This window comes from Dryas octopetala, chromosome 6 (assembly GCF_963921425.1).
Source record: "Dryas octopetala chromosome 6, drDryOcto1.1, whole genome shotgun sequence".
Lineage (NCBI taxonomy): Eukaryota > Viridiplantae > Streptophyta > Magnoliopsida > Rosales > Rosaceae > Dryas > Dryas octopetala.
Window position 1 is genome coordinate 15,811,620 of NC_141371.1, and position 22,258 is coordinate 15,833,877.

The following is a 22,258-nucleotide window of genomic DNA, read 5'->3' on the forward strand; positions in this document are numbered from 1 at the left end:
TGAACCTGGTTGATATTTGAAGTTTTGAACTATGATCCTTAATTAATTGGGGGTTTTATCGAGATTCTTTTTTTCACAAGTTGAAACCAACTCATTCCTTGATTTTGCGGGATTAGTCCAACCTAAGGAAATTGGGCAACCCGAACCCAATCTAAGCCCAACCCGAATTAAGGTTGGGTTGTGTTGGGCTCACTAATTTGCAACCTGCCTAAGGGTAATGCTAGGTGTACCACATTTTGGTATCATCTTGTGTACCACCTCTCTTATAGAGGTGAAACCTATTTGTATTGGTAGGTCTCACCTTTATTAGAAAGGTGAACACAAGATGGTACCAAAATGTGGTACACTTAACATTTTCCTCCGGGTAAACCCGAACCCGAAAAATAAAGTATGGGTTGAGCTTGAGTTGACCTTTCAACCCGCCCAACCTGCCTGACTTGCAACCCTAGTGTAAGATATTGTAATTGAGCCAAAAAAATATCTTGGTTCGATATAAGTTATAACTAAAGTTGTAGTTGTTAAGTGAGTTGCCCTCTTCTAAATTCTTAGATAGTAAGTTTTAACATAAAATTTTTTTTTTTTTGGAAAAGGTACATGCTTTAAGTTGGTTTCAATTGGTACCTTATCAGTCATGAATTCATTAATTAGTGTGGTCGGCATGTTCAGTTCCAACTGAGCTACCTCGAGTAGATGCATCACCTTCTGCTTGCTCACCCTCTTCCTCCTCCTACAAAATAAAACAGAAAAATGAAAGCCAACTCCCAGTGTGTGAGTCAGTCTATTTGGAGCATGATAGCCAAACAAGTTACATATATTCGATTACCATCCTCTGGACAGACACCTTGGGCACTCCCAGTATCCAGTTTCATGAAACTGAACAAAGTCTGTACTTTTGGAGTATGGCAGTCGAACAAATTACATATATTCGGTTGACATACTCCGAATAGACAACCTGGGACAATTTTCAAACGCATTGTTCGTCAGATGTCCATAGAATTAGTTTTAAATATTCGGTTGCATCCGTCGAAAATGGTTATCGTGTTCGGTCCTGGTCCACCAAACGAATCGCGAACCAGCAATCTCCCAAGACGTCATAAACATGAAAAACTACAGAAAAATTAAAAATATATGCACACATACCTCATTTGAAAGCTCATAAGGAACTATTTCACCATCCATTCACCTAAAAAGCCTTGTTTTGATGTTATGGTTTTCAAAATTATTTAGGGTTTGATATTTGTTAAAAGGTGAGGTTCAAAGTGTGTTTTGAGAGTGTGAGTAAAAGTGAGATTGATGAAGACTGAAGTTGTTGGGTCTAAAGAGTTGGGAATGGAGAGAAAATTGAGTTTTTTTTTTTAAAATATAATTTATCCTTAATAGTAATTTTATAGTGGGACAAAATGATCTATTCATGTTCAATATTTACGTTGGATAAGAAAAGAAGATTATTAGATATAGCTAGAATTTTCCATATTGTAATTGAGCCAAAAATATATATATATTTTTTGGTAACCAATAATGTCCTGAACTAGATTTTGCACACCAAATAAATATTTTGGACCGGTATACCGGACCTAAAAGATTCACCATAAATTTTACCTGCCTTGATGCTTTTGAGCCAAAAAAATATTTTAGTTCGACTTTTAACTAATAGTCGCAGCTGTTAAGTGAGCTGAACTCTTCTAAATTCTTGGTCAGTACGTTTTAACACCAAAAAAACAAAAAACAAAAAAAGGGGTACAGGCTAACACGTTATTGGTTTGTCACGTCACGTCGGTGGTGCTCTCACATTGAATTGGGGTCAAACTCAGAATTCAGAAAGTCACGTAGAGCATTTGGATTGGATATTTGCTCAAAGATTTAACTCGTTCAGAGAGGGAAAAACTAAAAGCTATTGGATTGTTAGCCAAAATAAGGAACAAAAGCTTTTCAGTTTGGGATCCTTTGCAAAAGCCCAAAGCCAAAGGTAAGGTAGCAATAGCAACCCTCTGTCTCCTTTGCAAATTATGTCTTTGAATTGACTAACGACACAAACCCATATGATATTCAAAGCTGAATCCCAAACTTTCAGTTTTAGGGTTTCTTGATTTTAAATATGTCGTCTATATATCACAGTAACTGTGACACTGTATGCACTAGTTAATTAGTATGTCTCTTTTTTTTTTGTCAATCAAAGTTGATTAGTATGAAGTTGTAGTTGTTTACAGTATGTAATACAGTAGGTGAATATCGGCTATATATTTATGGGTATGATTTGGTTTTGAATTTGGTGGCATGCTGTTGCTTTAATGGAAATCTGGAGAGAATCTGTCATTGGGTTGTTTACTGAGAATTTGTCATATACATGAGGATGCTGCAGTTAGCTCATAATGATTCTCTTGATGAAATGATTTATTTGAAAATGCAGGCAGATATAAGAACCGTCATGTCATCGAGAACTTTGAGGAAAAGGCTTCATCACGGGGATGTTGACGGGAAAAAGCATGAGCATTTGGAGACATCCGGGGCAGATGGTCTTGATGAGCCTCTACTGGGGAATTATCATTATGCAGAGAGGCATGCAGAGGTGAGGCCTTTATTTGTTCATTTACATGGATGCAATTTCTGTTGTTAAATCATTTTCTTTGGCCTTTCGTGGTTGATATCTTTTTGGGATGTACTATAGGAAAGCACACTTGAAGAGCTATGGGATGATGGGCGGAGAAAGGAACACCTCCATTGGACCTTTCTGTTTTCTCAGTTGATTGCACAGTGGGCACAGTGGTTAGGTATGGATTTTTTCAACACTTTCAATAAGGCATGACATATTATTCAGCCAACATATTTATAACATGATCTAGCTAAGTAGCAGAATCTGTTAAATTTATTTTATTCTTGAACTGATTGTAGAATCATGCTCAGGAAGGTCCCAGTTGATAATGAAACCATTTAATTAGGAAGTGAATATGATTGCTGATCAGTTGTTTTAATGTTTCATTGAATTCAAGTTTCAAATTACTGAATTATCTTTCATTGGTAGAAACTTATTCATTCAATGAGGTAAAGAACCGCAGTTAAAACTGATAAGAGACAGTTTCATTGTTGTTTGCAAGGGTACTTAGGATCCTGCTCATAGGCATCTACTTGCATACTGTTCATTCTATGTGACTGGAGATATTGTGATTTAGTGGTTTTTGTCTATAGTTTTCATGGTGGGAATATATTTTTAGTTTTGTAACTTAATTTTTTCCATCATGGTCTTTGTAGCAACTATTGTCATTGGATCTGGATCGCTAATTGGACGAATTTTGACGTTCCCTTCAACTATACAAAACGGACAAAGCACGAAGCTTCTTGCACCTCCCCTTAGTCCTCTACAAGTATGTCCAATAAGATGATCTTACCTTTATCTCCTTCCAATTTATATTTAGTTGAGATCCTAGATAAATGAAAACAATTAATACGTAGCCTTACATTTCAAATGTCTAATATTATTTTATCAAATGTGTTTATCTTTGTGATATATGTTTTTGTTGTTGTTGGTGGTATTGTCAAGTGATATGGGCTACTTTATAGGCTCACTATCTTCTTATATTTATCAATGGATTTGATATCTTGTGAAAAAGTTTTTTGGAGTGAGGAGGTGATTCACTCTATAAACAATTGTTGTGATTTAAAAAAAAAAAAGTCGGCTTATCCTTAATAAGACTGTTTTTCATGTTTTCTCATTGGCGGTACACTGGTACTCCAGTTGAAAAAGCTTTGCATTAGGATGAGTGTAAAATACTTATGTCTGTTCAAAGGGGTGGTGATGCCAATTGGGAATGATTGTATATATCTTTGACATATGTTTTAATTCTAGACCATCTGAGGTGGAAAGATGAGAAACGATTCAGCAGTTCTCATTTTCATTAATATAATTCATGTTGTACTCTTAATTTATCTTCTTTCAATCAGGAGGGTACTGATGTACATTTTGCATGGCATAATTTTGAAACATTAGTTTATAATTTATAGGCTCTAGGGGTTTCCATTAGGACACAATGGTGTTCCTTCATGCTTGTTAAGTCTGCATTTTTCTTTTCTGGCTTGCTAACTTCGGGGGATTAGAGTTTGGACTGTGAAATTCTTCATCACTATGGGTTGATATGTGATGGAAAAATACAGTCGTTCTTGTTGCCCATTGCTTTGTAAGTTGGTAGTTTCTTATTTCGTTTTTCAATTTTCTTTTGTTTTTGGGCTTTGAGGATTGTGTAATTTTACTAGTGGATCTCTTTGCTCTTGAGCCTCCAGTAGTATTTTCTGTTTAGTAAAAATATGAGATGCATTTTATAAGCTACACTAAGGCTTTTGGGAACAGTGAGATAACACTTACTTTCTACCTCTTACATAGTTGGCTTGTATATTTTGCATATTACATATTTTTTGAGTACAGGGTTGACTTGTTATTGGTATTTCTGTCCACTAGGAAGCAAGACTCAGAAATCTACGGCAAAGGCTTGAAGTCCCCTTTGATGGTTCTCGTGTGGAGCATCAAGTAGGTCTTCTTTCCACTTTACATCAGTATTACCACTATATCAAATATAAAGATTTAGAGTTATTAATACTATTATGTTTTTATGTGTATATTCTATTTTGGTTGAACCTTTCATTCACACAATGCCCAATAATATACTCTCTCTTTTTTTTGTTGTAGAAATTAATTGTTCAAAGTTAGATGGTTTACTTCTCATGACCAAAAAAAGATGGTTTAGGAATGATTTTCTTTTTATTTAGGAAGCCATACTAGCAAATTTTATATATACAATTCATTCCTTAGATGGACATGTCTGCATGTCCGCACTGTGTTGTGAAGGTGTCAAGCAGATCGGGCCTTAAAAAATTGTTGTGATTCCAAAAAACAAAAAGTTTATGCTTATTCATACTATGCCCCTTTTCCCTGTTTTCTCACTGGTGTACCCTCCAACTGAAAAAAGCTTTGCCTACCGGTCAATTATGTCTAGCATAAATATCTTAGTAGTTCTCTGAGTTTAGGGGAAATATCGGATGCAGCTTTCAAAAATTACTCTAACCTCCCATTGTTGATTTTGTAAATTTTTGTACTAGATATACAATTTTTAATTTAAGATGGGTTTTAATGGTTGTTTCACCGTTGGATGCAAAATTGCAGTTTTAAAATTTTTATTTAGAATGGTTATGACAAAAATATTGAGAATACTTATTTAGATGATAAACATTTTGAATTCAGTTATACATGAAACGTTGAAGAGCCACAAATGTTATAAAATTCACAGTCCCGGGAAGGTCCTTAGGTATTTCTAAAAATAAGAAGCGTTCTCTGTATTTTCACTAAACCTTAGAGGAGTAATTGCTTTTAATTTTATTCCAATATTTAAGACAAATTACGTATGTGGATTGCAGGATGCACTTAAACAGTTATGGAGGTTGGCTTATCCGGATAGGGAGATCCCACCTCTTAAATCAGAGCTTTGGAAAGAGATGGGTTGGCAAGGTTCTGATCCTTCTACAGATTTTAGGTAAGTAGATGAAACAAGATTAGAGTAACATAAAGTGAGTCACATCTGCCATTTTTTAAATTTTTTTTAATTCATTTTCTGTTTACTTGTTTTTTTAGATTTATTTTTTAAATAAATTGGTAATGAGAAATTTTCTGCCTTATCTGTAGAGGTGGGGGGTTTATATCATTGGAGAATCTCATCTTTTTCGCTCAACAGTATCCGGTTTGTCTCTTTCTCTCTTAATTTCTTTACCAGTTATATTAGGCCACTAGTTCTATTTCATGTTTTCAACATAAATCTCAATATCAGATTATAAAAAATTATGTATCTCTGTTAGACTTCCCCTGTTTCCTTTAAGATTTATCCTTTTCTTTATTTCATTAAGTTTGGACCATTTAATTTCGTTGGTCCTTTCATTGTTCTTGTAATTATGTGATTTCATTTGTCCTAGTCCGAAAGTGATTGTATCAATTGAAATAAACACGGTGAAAGGAGGAGACCTTTTTGGTGTGTTTCTCCTCAATGGTGTGTAATGTGTAGAAGATATGCTGAATGTTTCAACCATTTAATGCTTCACTGCCCATTTGCATTTTCCTTTGTGGATGAGGTTGATGAGAGTGGTTTGCTTGAGCTGGGTCATTCCAGATTCTTGTGATATGGTGTGGAGTGAAAAGTCGAAAGTTTTTGGAGGAAGGAATAGGGGTTTGGTGCTTGGGAGATGTGCTATGTTAGCATTCTTTTGGGTGATTTGGAAGGAGAATCGAAGGATTTTTTTAAGGAGGAAGGAGGAGGAGGGGGGACCTTTAGAGTTTGATTATGGACGTCATTGTGGGCTTTGGTTTCCTTTGAATTTAGGGATTGGTCCTTTCATGCAATTTATTCTGAATGGAATGCTGTTGTCATGTAAGTCTTGTTTGTTGTTTTTCTAGTTATAGATGTAGTCTAAAAGGAAGATCTGTCAGGGGACACCTTGTCCCATTTGTTATAACTTCATCTTCTTTGTAATGACATTGTGTTTCTTATAAAAAAAGTGCAATAAACACGGATTACTGCATGGATAAACTTTGGCTATATTTATTTTTCTTCCTTATAGTTTGGGTCCACTTTAGTTGGTTGTGGAGTGTAAATTTCTCATTTGCATATTGCGAATGATACAATCTTTTCTCATTTGGGGGAAGAGCAGAATGAGCAATTTGTTAACGGTGGTAGAACCTTTTTGTGCCTTATTTGGGTTGAAGATAAGACAAAATGATCCTGAGTTTGATGAGCAATTTTTGATGGGAAAGTGTTGAGGAGGGGAGGAAGGACCATCCGCTTAGATGTTATTTTGTATCTAGAGTAAAGGAAAAAGAGGGTTTAGAAGTGGGTAGTTTGGTGAAAAGAGGTGAGGCAGTAGTTGGGAAATGGTTGTGCAGATTCCCTTTGGTGGGATACCTTTGTAGAATGTTATCATAAGAATAAAATATGGATTGCATGAGAATGGTTGGAACTTCAAGGTAGTGATCAGGGGCTTAAGTCACTGCCCATAGAAATACATTTCTCAATGTATCAATTTCTTTTTCTTGTTGTCGTTTTGTGTTGGGAAATGAAGAAAGGGTAAGGTTTTGAGTTAGGGAAACAGCTTTGTGTACTACCTTTCCTTGCAAATTCCTTTCTTCCCTTCCTTTGAGTTGTATTTTGAGTTCACAGAAATTTAATTGACTTTGAATTCGGGAATTTTCCTCATTCCTTTCAGTGTTAGAGAATATCACCTTGGTATCATCTAGTTCGGATAGGAGGAGTTAGAAGTTAAGACTTCTCAAGCCTTTTTCTTGCAAATCCTATGCAAGGAAGTTGATGAACAATCATTTTCTTTCTTCTTTCAATCCCTCTTATATGATTTGGAAGGCTGAAGTACCACCTAAGGTACAAGTTTTAGCTTGGGTTTTTTTCTCATAGGATTCATAGGCTAGTTTGAGTTGGGTTCCAGCATCATGTACTGCCTTATTTTTTGAAAGGCACAAGATTTTTGGTGGTAGAAAGAAGGGTGAAATTTTATGGAGATCCGGTGTGATGGCTGTGTGTTGGTAATTTTGTTGGAATGTAATTGGAGGATATTTGATAGTTTTAGGGAAGAGGAGGTGGAGATTTTATGGGATAATTTTTGTGTTTGGGCATCACTACAGGCTTCAATATCTTCAGAATTTTGGGAAATTCCTTTTTGTGTAATCTTTGCTGACTGGAGGCTGCTGTTCTGTTGGGGGATTAGTGATGTTTTTTTTTTTTTAGTATTTTCAATGTAAGTTAATTAGTTTGTAAATTATTATACGGTGAATTAAAATTACCTTAGGTGTTACTTTAGCCTTTCCTGATTCTCATTTATAAATAGAAAAAAAAAAAAAGAGCAGTTCATTAGAATCAGTATTTCTTTTAAATATTATGCTTTTATATCCTGAATTTGTTAGTTATATGCATACCTCCTTAATGAACATTGGATTTTTCTTATCTCAAGGATTATAGTTTTAATGTCTTTCAAGCATGTATTCACCAGTGAAGAATGTAAGGTTGTGTATGCATTTTGGCTCTGATTTTATAAATGCGCTCATACAGTGTTTAAATATTGTTTGACTGAATGGTGCAACTGTACAACTCCTATACTTAGTGCCTCCCTCAATTGTTCAGTCTAAATGCTAATCCGAGGCCCCAAAAGCAATTCTACTAAGTTTGCACTGTCCCAGCTGTATTTTGTGTTATCATATGACAGTTGCAGCTTCCTACTTTTAGTGGTGGTATTAAGGCATATCTTGGTGCTATTTTGGTTGCTAGCCTGAGATAAACTGGAAGTCTGACCCTCTCTGATATTTTGGTTAATTAGTACTATTTTTATGATTTTACCTTCACATCTAAGAAGAGAAGGGTTCAAGTAAATCATTACTACAGAGAGATACATGCTTTTGGTGTTGGATGTAGGGGCTGTTTTCTCTTCTTGGGTTATTTGTCTGGAAGATGACGCTGATTTTTCCTGTTCTAACTTGAAGTTTACCACTTCCTCCATATTGACCCTCTTATATTTTAGTCTGACTTCCTCTAGATATTCCTTGCTTCTCATGCATCATGCTTGAAGGACATTTTGTCTTACACTTCTGTCGTATCTTATTTAAAGTTTTAGCTGACTGCTTGCATTACATGAAAAGGAAGTTCTGACTTGATTTTGTGATGGTTCTTTTATTTGGGGCTCAAGCCGATGCCTATGGAAAGACATTTCCCAAGGATCCAGTTTTTTTTTTTTTTTTTTTTTGTTTCTTGCTGTCAGTTTATGGATAATGGGGAAAGGTTGAGGTTTTGGGAAGAGAGGTGTGGGGGAAACAACTTTGTGCCATTTTTATCCTTGTTTATATAGATGATCACAACATCATAATTCTTCTATTGTAAGGATGTCTGTGAAATATTCTTCCTTTCCTTGTGAGTTTGGATTTTGGGTTTAGGACAAATTTAAATGATAAGGAAGTTGGTGAACTCACATCTCTATTATCTCGGTTACAGAGTGTTATGTTTTTCCCATCTAGGCAGGATAGGAGGAGGTGGATATTGGAGGCTTCAGGAATTTATTTTTGTAAATCTTATTCGAGGCAGCTGATGGATAATCCCACTCTTTCTCACTTCTATCCCTTTTCTACAACATGGGAGACCAAAGTAGCTCCAAAGGAAAGGGTGTTAGGTTGGATTATTGCTCATGGCAAAGGTAGTGGTGTGCAATGTGTAAGAAAGATGCTGAGAGTGCGGGTAATCTGTTTTTGCATTGTCTGAAAGCATTGAATCTTTGGTTAAGGTTTTTCAGGGAAGCCAATCTGTGCTGGGTGATTCCAGCTACGTGTGTGGCTTTATTTTGTGAGAAGCACAAGTTTTTTGGGAGCAAGAAAGAAGGGTTTGTTGCTGGGAAGGTGTGCAGTGGTGACCATTATTTGAGTTGTTTGGCTAGAAACCTAGAAAGGAATAGACAGATATTTGAGGATGTGAGGGGTGAGGAGGTGAATTATTTATGGGAGTGGGTTCGTTTCTAGGCATCTCTTTGGCCATCAGTGTTATCAGAGTTTTAAGGAGAGCTCATTTTCTGTTGTTTTCGCAGATTGGAGTGTTGTTGTTTATTAATGCATCCTGTAGAAGTCTTGGATATAATTTGTAGTTACTTTGGTTTAGGTAGATGATGGTTTTGGACTTTTGCTTTTCCCTTTAGAGGACACCGGCCTTGTCCTCAGTATGTACATTTTTCTGTTTTGATTAATAAAGTATTGTTTCCTATGAGAAAGGAAAAAAAAGTGATTTCCCTTTGCTTAAACGTGTAGTTGTCAAGCTCTTTCATTCTCTTGGAAGGAGCATTCGATTGAAGAGGCAGTCTTATTTATAATTAAATATTGTTTTTGTGACCTTTCAAAAAATATTGTTTTTGTTCTGTGTTTTCACAAAAATCATTAAAGGGTTAATGAGTTTCTCTTATAGGAATCATTCCAAAGATTGTTGCACAAACAAGATGGAACCAGAGCTGAATGGGAATATCCCTTTGCTACAGCTGGCATCAATATTTCATTTGTCTTGGCACAAATGTTGGATCTTCAGTCAGGTAAAGATAAATTTTCGACAGAAAGGATACTCAAGATAGTATGACAATGTTGATGAGGATTGTGTCAGATAAGATAATTAGTCGATGAAAAATTACTAGATCTTAGAATGTTTATTTGATTAGTCAGTAACTTATTATTGTCTTAATCCGATTTTCTGAAGAGTGAATATAATTGGATTATATCTTTCTTGCAGCAAAGCCAACTTCTTTGGCGGGAATCCGCTTTCTAGAACTGCTTAGTGAAGACGAAATGGCATTTGATAACCTTTATTGTGTAGCCTTTCAAATGATGGATGCTCAATGGCTTGCAAAGCGTGCTTCCTATATGGAATTCAATGTAAATGATCCAGTCATACTCTGCTACTTTAAGATGCAAGTGTTATATCACTCCTGCTCATTGTACTTTTAGTTTATTTTTTTCCAGGATGTTATGAAGTCTACAACAGCTCAATTAGAGCGCGAGCTGGCACTTGAAGATGTCTCCAGTGTAAAAGATTTACCAGCATACAATCTGTTGAGAAGATGATCTCCTCTCAGTCTTTTGTATGTTTACTTCCAGTTTTCCTTCCTTGCTTGCAATTCTTCTTACATATATATTGTTCTCAACATCTGTAATATCATTGAAGAAATTCTTTCTTGAAAATCCAGTAAGGTTATTTGTCTATGTAGAAGTGACTGTTTTCACTTTTCATGTTCTTTTCCAATTTGTCTCATCTTTCCATCGGGATTCCATCCTTGGCCAATTTCCTCATATTCTCACTCCCAGCTACATTTTGGCTACTTTTGCTTTGACATACAATGAAAAGTTGATTCCGTTTAAACCTAAAAAACTATAAATTGTTCTCCATGCCCATCTATGCAAATTAAATTACCATTTTATCCTATTCTCTTTTACTTTCTTTCTCTTGACACTCGAGTATAGAAAGAAAAAAAAAAAAAAAAAAAAAGGTTATTATCAGTGGCCATAGTTGGTGGTGCCTAACCATTGCTGACGGGAAATAGTTGCATAGTTCCATTATCAGTGGCCATAGTTGCACTTTTGCTCGTTAGTGCTTTTTATTTGGAGCACTTTTGTTAGTACATAACATTTGATTGTATGTATTCGGAACTACTTCCTGAAGAAGCACTTCTTTGGGAAGCACTACAAAGTGCTTTTATAATTCAAAAGTATTTTCAATTTTTTCTATCAAACACTACTAAACATGTCCAAAAAATAGTGGTAATTTGATTCCATATTGTTGTAGCAAGTAGGTTAGAAGACGAATTCTATTTCTTCACTTTCTTACATATATTAATTAATAATAAAAATAAGTTATTAATTGTGACACATTCAATAAAATAAGTTATTTGGTCTCAAGCGTGATTCAAGAAATTATGAAGTTCAGTAGAGAAAAAGAAAAAAGAGAAAAAGAAAAAGAGTAAAAAGTCTGACATTTCATGTGTTGGGGGTAGATTCTGCAATATCTGTTACACCCCACTTGTTAACACGATTACGAGCTATTATTACCTGTAGAGTAAAATAATAACATTTTAAAAGTAATTAAAGTAGGTTTATAGTATTCATTGGCAAAAAAGAAAAAAAAAAAAGTAGGTTTATAGTATCCTGGCCAAAAAAAAACAGTAGGTTTATAGTGAAGGCTTTTAAAAGAAAACCAATAAATACCTGTTTATCCCAATCAGTTTTGTAGGTGATTATGAGAAGTACAATAGTTTGGATAAATGTTCCAAACAACATTCCAATCCAAACACCCTACACAAGAGTTAAGAAAATGAGTTAATAAAATAAGAAAAGAAAAGAAAGGAGGAGAAAACACAACTATGTGAGTGATTTTATTAAAAATGAACTTAAATCTATTTAAGTAGAGTATTTTAGATATACCTCCATTTTCAATATCTCATTTTAGAGTAGGCCCAGTATGTAAATAAATGTGTGTGAGATTTTTTTTTTTCCACGTCAGATAATGGCTTAGGCATGAATTTGTGAATATTTACTAAATATGACATTGCTCTAATTTAAGCAATATTTAAAGATCCATGATTTGAGGCATTTATTACTCTTAATTTTGAATGCTATTATTGATGAAATTTAATGATTCATGCATCCAATTCAAAAAAAAATTTCTTACCAATTATGAGCATCACAAAATAAACACTCAAATAAAAAAAAATTAAACACTCAATATACATATAATATACCTAGAATATAGATAAAAAAAATGAACACAGTAAGCCTCCACTTTGGGTAAAAAATATAACAAATCCAACATAAAAAAAAAAAACATAGCACTAAAATATATAAATACAAATACCAAAACCTTGGACTCAAGGATATAAAACAAAAGAAGAAAAAGAAGAAAATACTTATCGCTTAGGTCAATATACATATACTATACCTAGAATATAGATTAAAAAATGAACACAGCCTCCACTTTGGGTAAAAAATATAACAAATCCAACATAAAAAAAACATAGCACTAAGATATATAAATATCAAACCTTGGACTCAGGTATATAAAACAAAAGAAGAAAAAGAAAAAGATATCTATCACTTAGGTCAATATATATACATATAATATACCTACAATATATATATATATATATATAAATGAACATAGTAAGCCTCCACTTTGGTAAAAAATATAACGTCCAACACAAAAATAACATAGCACTAGCTAAGATATATAAATACAAATACCAAAACCTTAGACTCAGGTATATAAAACAAAAGAAGAAAAAGAAGAAGATATCTTTTGCTCAGGTAAAAACCAAAGATACATATCCCTCCAAATCCAACCTAGCTCCTTTTGAGATACATATACCAATGGTTTCATCACCTCTTACTCAATATAGAGGGCTTGGTGTTTAAAAAAAAGAAGATCGAAGAAGAAGAAAATCGAAGATTGATGATGAAGGATAGAAGATGAAGAAAAATCAAAGAAATATATTTTCCATGCTTTGACCCGAGTAACAATGGAAATCGTGAAAAATTTAATTTGGGCTTGGACAAGGTGTTAGACTGTTAGTCTTCACATTTCGCAATGCTTTACAAACATATTCATTGCACCAAAGAGTTGGAATAAAATAATGTGATGATGAAGTGCTACACATAATATAGTATAAAGTGGAATAAAACCTATTTTGTATATCTTATGTCTTTCTCGTTATTTAATGAGAGAGCCAACACAATGCAATTAATTACCAAAAAAATAAATGACAAAACCTTGAAATAAGGTATTAGTACATAATGCACAAAACTTTGAAATTTGAAAACGAAAATAAAAAATGGAAAATCTTAATATTCAACTTCATAAATTAATGCCAATTAATTACATAAATTTTCCATAAAAATACCTTGAAATAAAGCATTAATTGACAAAACCAAAATTTACCTTTTTTTCAACACAAAGGGTAAAAGAGGAAATCACAAAATGAATCTTCTAAAGAAAATGGATAATCCTACGTGGCAAAGTAAAAAATTGGTGTATATCAAAAGGATGAGGTAAGATCAAATTGAGTCTCAAAAATGGGTGTATCTCTAACTAACTCATTTAAGTATTCTTATCATAAATAAGAAGCTGGGCTATGAGCCTATGACCCTGCACATCTTTTTTCTCTAGTGTATAAACATAAAACATTTTTTCAAAATAAGATTGCATGCAAATTATCAATTTATCATATGCAATTAAGAGATTTGATAGACAATACAAAATATAACCATCAACTACAATGAGTGAGAGGAAGATAGAAAAATTGCTCACTCGGACTTGTAGATTTAGAGCATAACCAAGCACAACTCCAACAGGAATCCCCACAAGGTAATAGCATGTTATGTTGACATATGCTACAGTACTCTGCCATCCAGCTCCCAGAGCAACTCCTGTTGATAAAAAAAAAAAAAATGTTTATGTTGCAAATTCTTCAAGATTTATAATGCATTCCATCAAAATATATTTGCAATGCAGTTAAAAATTTAGTTATTTCTTACCCTCTTCTCCCGTGTCATCATATACTGGTATAATGGTTAAATTAATTATAATATGATTTGAGTATAAATGAAATGGCATTCATACCAGAGAGCACAGGTTGAACACTATTCAACAATATGGAGAAGGCCAATAAAGGTGACAACTCCGCGACCATTTGAGCTACCTCTTCACTGTTGGTGAAAATGTAGGCAAGACGTTCCCTTAAGAACAAGAAGATGAAGAAAAGCACAACACCAGTTGCAAATGATATGGACACTATAACTGCAATTGAGAACTTGGCAGCTTTTGAGCTACCTCTTCCAAGCTCATTCGACACTCGTACACTAGAACATTTCAACCAAACATCAGTAGTACTACAACATTAAGTTACAAAACTTTCATGAAACATATCTGAAATACAACAATAGTAATTAACCATATTTCAAAATAGTATTGTAATGATTCAAGTCATACACTTACAATTAGGAAATGGAGGTACAATGATCTTATATTTGCAGCAAATTAAATATTTTCTGAAGAAAAACGATTATCAGAATGATAAGTACCTTGCTGCAGCACAGAAGCCAAGGGCTATCATCATTTCCCACCCATTGATGTTGAGGCTGAAATTATTTTATACACGTTATAGTTGATGAACTCTCAGAATATGAAGAAAAAAAAAAGAAGAGAGTGCTTTTGAAACATTGGGATGATGTAGCTTATGTTCACATACAACGAAAGGGGTAAGGGAATATAAATGATGACAGGAAGGAATGTTATGCAAATTACCAAATAGATAGAGCATCGATAGAAGCCTCAGCATTTGCCATGTTTCCCGTTAAAAGAACCAAGACTGTGTTGTACCAAAGCTCCAGACTGTTAAGGAAAATCAACTTTCTTCTCAAAAGCTACAAATGTATACTAAAATGAGGATCATAGGACATTCATTCCAAAAAAATAAAACCATACCATTTTTGTATGAAGGTTATTTATAGACTTGATAATATGGCTGAATGTTTTAATTTCATATATGTCAAGGTATATTTATACAGGATACATAAGACCATTTAAGGTAAGTCAACTATACAGCTATGACATTAATTCCTAGCTAAATAAGGAAAACCTATATACACGCTAACTATCCCCCTCAAGTTGGTGCATAGATATCGTTCATGCCCAACTTGGATAGCAATGCATGGAATGGACCACTAGCAATAGCATGAGTCATCATATCAGCCAGCTGATCCGCACTCTTAATATAAGGAACCTTTATCACACCAGCATCTAGATAATCTTTGATGTAGTTCCTGTCAAGTTCAACATGCTTGGTTCGATCGTGCTGTACAGGATTATTAGCAATCTCAATAGCCGCCGTGTTATCACAAAAGAGCATCATCGGTTTCTGAGGACCATACTCGAGTTCACCTAAGAGAATTTTGAGCCAAGTAATCTCTGTAGTCGCATGATGAAGGGCACGGTATTCAGCTTCTGCACTAGACAGTGATACCACATTCTGTTTCTTACTCCGCCAAGTCACCAAATTTCCTCCAACAAATGACACATACCCTGAAGTAGACTTCCTATCCAATCTGGACCCAGCAAAGTCAGAATCAGTGTATCCCACAATATCTAGGTGTCCATGCCTGGAGAACATAATACCTTTACCTGGAGAGGACTTTAGATAAGCCAAAATACGATTCACTCCATCCATGTGTCGGTTGCTCGGACTATGCATGAATTGACTCACAACACTAACTGCATATGATATGTCAGGCCTAGTATGAGCTAGATAGATCAACTTCCCTACTAGCCTCTGATACCTTTCCTTGTTTGTCGAAACCTGATCAGGATAGATAGTCAGATCATGATTCACCTCAATAGGAGTATCCACAGGTTCGCAGGCAGAGTTAATTACCAGTTTCAGCCAAGAGATCTAATGTATATTTCTGTTGAGAGAGGAAAATTCCTTACTTGGACCGAGACACTTCAATGCCCAAGAAGTATTTTAGAGCTCCTAAATCCTTCATTTCAAATTCCTTGGCCAAATAACCCTGAAGCTTATCTATCTTACTTGGATTACTACCTGTAACAATCATGTCATCAACATAAACAATAAGCAAAGTAATATCATCACCATCCCGTTTATAGAACAGGGTGTGATCTGCCAAGGCTTGCTTAAAACCATATGCCTTCATTGAGTGGCTTAATCTGCCAAACCAAGCCCTCGGCGACTGTTTCAGTCCATAAAACACCTTCTTCAGCTTGCATACCTTACCTTATTTCGGTGTAAATCCCGGAGGATGATCCATATACACCTCCTCTATTAGATCACCATGAAGAAAGATATTCTTCACATCAAACTGTCGTAATGACCAATCCAGATTAGCTGCAAGAGAAAGTATGACTCTAACAGTATTCATCTTGGCCACAGGAGCAAAGGTTTCTCAATAGTCAATCCCATAAGTCTGGGTGTAACCCTTGGCAACCAGTCTAGCCTTGTACCTGTCAGCTGTACCATTTGATTTATATTTCACTGTAAACACCCACTTACACCCTACTTTCTTCTTTTCCTGAGGTAACTCAACCAGCTCCCAAGTAGAATTCTTCTGGAGGGCCTTCATTTCTTCTACCATAGCAGACTTCCACTTGGGATCTCCAAGAGCTTCCTGAAAATGACTAGGATTCAAATCAGTATCTGAAACTGAAGCTATAGGGAAAGAAACATGTACCTCAGAGTCGATCTCAGAAGAGTCATCCGATGGCATGATAGTATCATCAAGAGGAGTACTGAAATTAGAGGGAGGCACAGCAGTAGTAACTTTGTTTCTCCTTGTATAGCCTTTTTGGAACAACCGGGCCGGCCTTTCCTCAGGTTCGGATTCAGCCATCACAAGATCAGAACCCGAAACAGCTGCATCCTCCCCCTTACCCGAAATCCACAATCTCTTTTCATCCAACCACAATTGTTCCTCTTCCTTACTTCGAATCTCCCCCTGAAGAGGAACCAGAGAAACCTCTCCAGAAAAATAAGACACACGCTCACAAAACTCAACATCCATGGACACATAGATTTTACCTATAGGAGGATGAAAACATTTATACACCTTTTGAGAATTAGAGTAACCCAGAAAAACACACCTAAGAGCACGATGATCAAGTTTATCCCTATGAAGAGAGTGAACATGAACAAAACAAACACAACCAAAGACCCTAGGGCAAAGATTTAGGGCAGAAGGGATAGAGTGAAATCGTGACAACATCCGCAATGGAGTCTGATAGTCAATGATACGAGCAGGCATTCTATTGAAGAAAGACAGCAGTCATGACAGCATCAGCCCAGAAGCGTTTCGGAACATGCATAGTAAAACATAAGGCCCGTGTCACCTCAAGAAGATGACGGTTCTTACGTTCTGCTATGTCGTTCTGTTGTGGCGTGTAGGCACACGTCGTCTGGTGGATGATGCCATGTTGTGTATAGAAATCAGTAAGTGACTGATTAACAAACTCACGACCATTGTCAGAATGAATACCTGAACTTGAGAATTAAACTGTGTAATAATCATTTTGTAAAATTAAGGAATAACATGGATAACATCACTCTTAGACTTTAGCAAGTACACCCAGCTCACCCGAGTACAGTCATCAATAAAAGAGAGAAAATATTTAAGACCAGAAGCAGAAAGAGTAGAAAACGGACCCCAAACTTCTGTATAAACACATGAAAAAGGAATAGAACTTTTATTGAAACTCACTTTAAAAGGAACACGATGGTTTTTTGCATAAATGCACTGTTCACACCTTAAACTAGCAACATGAATATTGATAAACAACCTAGGAAACAAACGTTCTAGATAGACAAACGATGGATGTCCTAGACGACAATGCCATAAAAGAATTTTCTCCCTTTCAGACCCTCCTCTTTCTACTTGAAGCCCACGGCTAGACTCTGACTGCAATTGTCGGGTCCCCTCTAAGTAGTAAAGACCCCCTCTCTCCCTACCAATTCCAATCATCATCTTCGTGAGATTGTCCTGAGAAACACAGTGAGTAGAATGAAAGGTCACATAACAATTAAGACTTTTAGTAATCTGGCTAATGGAGAGGAGACTATTAGAGAGATTAGGTGCAAGCAAAACAGAAGACATGGAGAATGAAGGAGAAAGAGAGACAGTCCCGGCCCCTGTAATCGACATGGGAGTCTCATCGGCAACCTGAACAGACTTAACAGGCGGAGGTATTAGAGAATTGAACAAGGAAGACTTACTAGTCATATGATTAGTAGCCCCTGAATCAATAACCCAAGTGTTAGTAGAAGAAAGAAAGGCAAAACCAAAATTACCTCTTCCTTGGGAAGAAACTCGAGAGACCTGAGAAGTAGAAGAAGGACAACAAGGACAGGCTGAGAGGGTTTCTTGTTCCTCTTCTCGGCTTGCTTAAGCTTATACCACTCCGGGTAACCATGCTTCTTCCAGCAAACATCCATTGTATGTTGAGTACTATTGCAATGAGTGCAGTGGCGAGCAGAAAGCTCAGAGGAAACAGCAGGAGGGGCTAGCCGAAAGCTGCTTTTCTGGGCTACTAGGGTTGAAGCCACAGAACTATCTTCAGTTCCCATGGTGACCTGTCGTTGTGCTTCGCGACGAACCAGTGAGTAGGCTTCTTCCAGGCTTGGTAAAGGAGAAGCAACCAAAACACGACTGCTGACTTGATCCAAACTGTGATCAAGACCTGCAAGAAACATATAAACCCGATCCTCAGCTATACGCTTCCTCTGTTTCTCAGCATCAGCTGTACACTCCATATCATTAGGCCGTCGATAATCTAACTCCATGAAAATGGAGTTCAACTCATTGTAGTACTCAGTGAGAGGTCGGCCACCCTGACGCAATTGAAAGGTCTTATTCATCAATTCATAAACCTGAGAAGAGTCAAAGGCATCAAGATAGCTCCTCTTAACAGCATCTCAAACCTCCTTCGCTGTTCCACACTGAACAAAATGAGACATGAGGTTGGGCGTCATGGAGTTGATGAGCCATGACTTCACTATGGCATATGCAGCTTCCCACTCATCATAGGTCGGATCAGTCTCGATCTGTAGGTGCAACCTTCCTTCCTGTAATATAGCCCTTCTTATTTCTGCCGGCAATATGCATCTCCAAAATCTTAGACCAAATGCGATAATTAGTACCATCCAATTTGATATGGATTGGAGAAGAGGTCTCCTGAAAAGTCACAATGGATGACATCTTGTTTTCAGAAATCACAGGAGTCTCGCTGGCAGAGGCAGTGACAATTTCGTCAGACATAGGATGCGGCTAGGATTTCTTTCAAAGAAAGATTGAGGCTAGGGTTTCGGCTTGGTTGATCACTGATCGGCACCTTCATGTTTGGCTAGGGTTTGCTGATGGTGTTTAGCTAGGATTTTAAGAAAGGAAGATAGGCTAGCAGCGGCACAAGAGAAGAGCTGGAGTTGCTCTTGGAAGGGTGCGGCAGCAGCAGTTCTTCAGGTTAGGGTTTCAGCAAAAAACAAAGATATTTTTTTATGATGTACTGTAGCAGTACTGTAGCGGAGACACTGTAGCGTCGGGTACTGTAGAACGGAAAAAAAAAATCTTTGGAAAACCTAGATCTCTAGGCTCTGATACCAACTTGATAATATGGCTGAATGTTTTAATTTCATATATCTCAAGGTATATTTATACAGGATACATAAGACCATTTAAGATAAGTCAACTATACAGCTATGACATTAATTCCTAACTAAATAAGAAAAACCTATATACAAGCTAACTTATAGTTACTACCAAACTAGTGATGAGATAACTGATGTTTCTTATTTATGTACTAAGATTACTATGTTTTTCTTCTTTTTTTCCTTTTTTGAAACAGAACTATTACTACTGTAAGGTTAATTTTCTCCTCTCTCTCTCTCCCTCTCCCTCTATCTTTTTCTCAAATGACTAATTATGATCAGTGGATTCATACTAAGAACTTCAAAATTTAAAGAAAAAGAAGCAACTTTCTCAAATGACTAAAATCAGTGGATTAATAATAAGAACTTACACATTTACAGAAAAAAGAAACAAAGGAAAGACAAAAAACCAAAAAAAACTAGCAAAAATTCTTACCAAAGCATAACACCAGATGACAGAGAAAGCTTAGTGACATCCCCAAGATCTTTAAACGCTAAGGTTGAGAAGCCTGTCCATGTTTCTGGGCAACCTCCACATATAACAAACAAAAGCTGACCCAGGTTGGGTATCCCAAATGCTAAAATTGTTGACACCATTGCACCAGGAATCCCAAACTTAAATCTCACAGTCAAAAGCCATGAAAGGAGGATGTGGATTGCAATTGAAAATGCTGACAAATAAGAAACGATCATATTTTTGCTCTGTGCTTGTAAGTACATTTGGCAGGTAAAGGATAATACACATGCAAAAATCACAGGGATTGACCAGAGAGAAATATATCCTGCCGCTTCTGCAATATTCTCTTCTTGGCCTAAAGCCTCTAAAATTGGGGTTGTAAAGATACAAATGGGAACAAGGAGGAATGTGGTCACAAACAATACTATCCATGACCTTTGAAGATGTATCCCAAGCATGTGGTATTGTTTTGCACCATAGGATTGACCACAAAGAGTTTCCAGAGCACTAGCCATGCCCAGCTGTAGATTAAGAGATTCACAAGCATAAGTCAGATCACATTGCAAACCCTAGCTGTTATGTGAAGCTTTAATAGAGCCAATGACTACATTAACTAATTGGATGTTTTAGCCACAGAAAAGGATGGTTATCTCACATAGCCTCGATCAATAAATTAGAATATAGTGGGGTATTTAGACTCACATAAGATCAATATATGTAAACTGGGATTTTAATTTACTGACTTCCCTACAAAATGCATTTCATAGATTTATATGATGTGTCATAAATTAAAGAAAATTTGAATAATAAGCAACTACTGATCTTCGAAGCCATATAATTGAATTTTATTCATTTGCATGGTACAATAACAACAAAACAACAGAAATAATAAAACCAATTGAAATTGAACAATTTGAGTTTGACACAAGCACGTATGTGAAAGCTTTATCTACTTATAAGCTAAAGCTTTTTAGTACTACACAAACTTAGCTTCCAAAATTTCTTCACATGTTACAAGTCAAAACTTGAATAAAAGAAAATGGCTAAAAGCAAAATAATGTACCATGAGGCCTGCAAAATCGCATATTATGTTTAATAAATCTGAGGCCTTTATTACAGGACTAAACAAGTTTTCTGCCATTTAGATTTGAAGTTATAAACATTGAATATTTTTTTCCTACATTAATGCGTTATATTGGCTAGCTCTGTTTTCTTTTTGAAGTTACAAAAAAGTTGTATCTGGCAACAATTTTCTTTTGATACATTCTACTACCAAATTGGTAGTGTAGATAAAAGCTGCAGTCAAAATATTGCTCATACCTTATTTCAAGATATTTGAATTTTATTCCATGAATTATTCACTTAAAATACCAAGAAAACAATCACATGTTTCCTCATAATTTTCAATTAACATGTCTAACCAAGTTTCAGTCAATATTTCCGATGTGTGCTTTCATTCTGTTACTGAAAATTTCATCCGAACAATACAAGTTTATATTTTCTCCCAATATCAGAATATATCAAGTACCAGTTTATCTAGTAGTTTCCAGAGGATGCATAGTAGCATATAGAAGTTACAAGTTTCATGTTAATATACAGTTAGCTAGTCTAACAAAAATTGTTAGTATGCATGTGATTATCTGTGGAAAGGGAGCAAAGTGTGCAAATATAGGTAAAGAAATCCTTTTATCAGTTTTTTTAACCAATCTCTCATGTGAAGCTGTTTATAGATACATAATTATATACCAGTAGCTACAAAAAGTAACAGGAGCCAAAACATACCAAGATTCCATTTGCGAACCTCAAAAGTACAGTGAATACAAGTGAAAATGCAGCTAGTTCAGTAGACCCAATGTGACCAATGAAGGCTTGACTGATGACATTTGTTCCAAAAGTGGAGAATCTGGTGAATATTGCTGGACCAGCCACCACCCAGATCTTCTTGGTTTCACTCCATACCCTGTACCTCAGAGGCAAATCATCATCAACACTCTCTTGTTCACTTATCTCTTTTACCAGAAGATTCTTTTTAATGTCATCTTCTTCCAT

The 22,258-nt window shown here is 35.7% G+C and overlaps 2 protein-coding genes across 3 annotated transcripts; one reads left to right on the forward strand and one right to left on the reverse strand.

Moving 5' to 3' along the window:
- Positions 1-1,741: 1,741 nt before the first annotated feature.
- LOC147282789 (ELMO/CED-12 family protein) lies at positions 1,742-10,786 on the forward strand. Of its 2 annotated transcripts, none has more exons than XM_086247283.1 (10): positions 1,742-1,971; positions 2,408-2,566; positions 2,666-2,768; positions 3,247-3,359; positions 4,448-4,516; positions 5,401-5,516; positions 5,666-5,720; positions 9,975-10,095; positions 10,290-10,432; positions 10,520-10,786. In XM_086247283.1, the coding sequence occupies exons 2-10, from the start codon at positions 2,426-2,428 to the stop codon at positions 10,619-10,621; spliced, it is 963 nt and encodes a 320-aa protein (XP_086103409.1). In that variant the 5' UTR covers positions 1,742-1,971; positions 2,408-2,425; the 3' UTR covers positions 10,622-10,786. The 2 variants fall into 2 exon arrangements, with proteins under 2 accessions (XP_086103409.1, XP_086103408.1); XM_086247282.1 differs by having other exon boundaries at positions 1,743-1,966.
- Positions 10,787-11,429: 643 nt separating this feature from the next.
- On the reverse strand, positions 11,430-22,258 carry LOC147282790 (protein DETOXIFICATION 21-like). The gene is made up of 8 exons (XM_086248563.1): positions 21,992-22,258; positions 20,189-20,730; positions 14,850-14,936; positions 14,627-14,683; positions 14,166-14,404; positions 13,854-13,972; positions 11,759-11,845; positions 11,430-11,602 (listed from the first exon to the last, which is right to left on the reverse strand). The coding sequence occupies exons 1-8, from the start codon at positions 22,256-22,258 to the stop codon at positions 11,531-11,533; spliced, it is 1,470 nt and encodes a 489-aa protein (XP_086104689.1). The 3' UTR covers positions 11,430-11,530.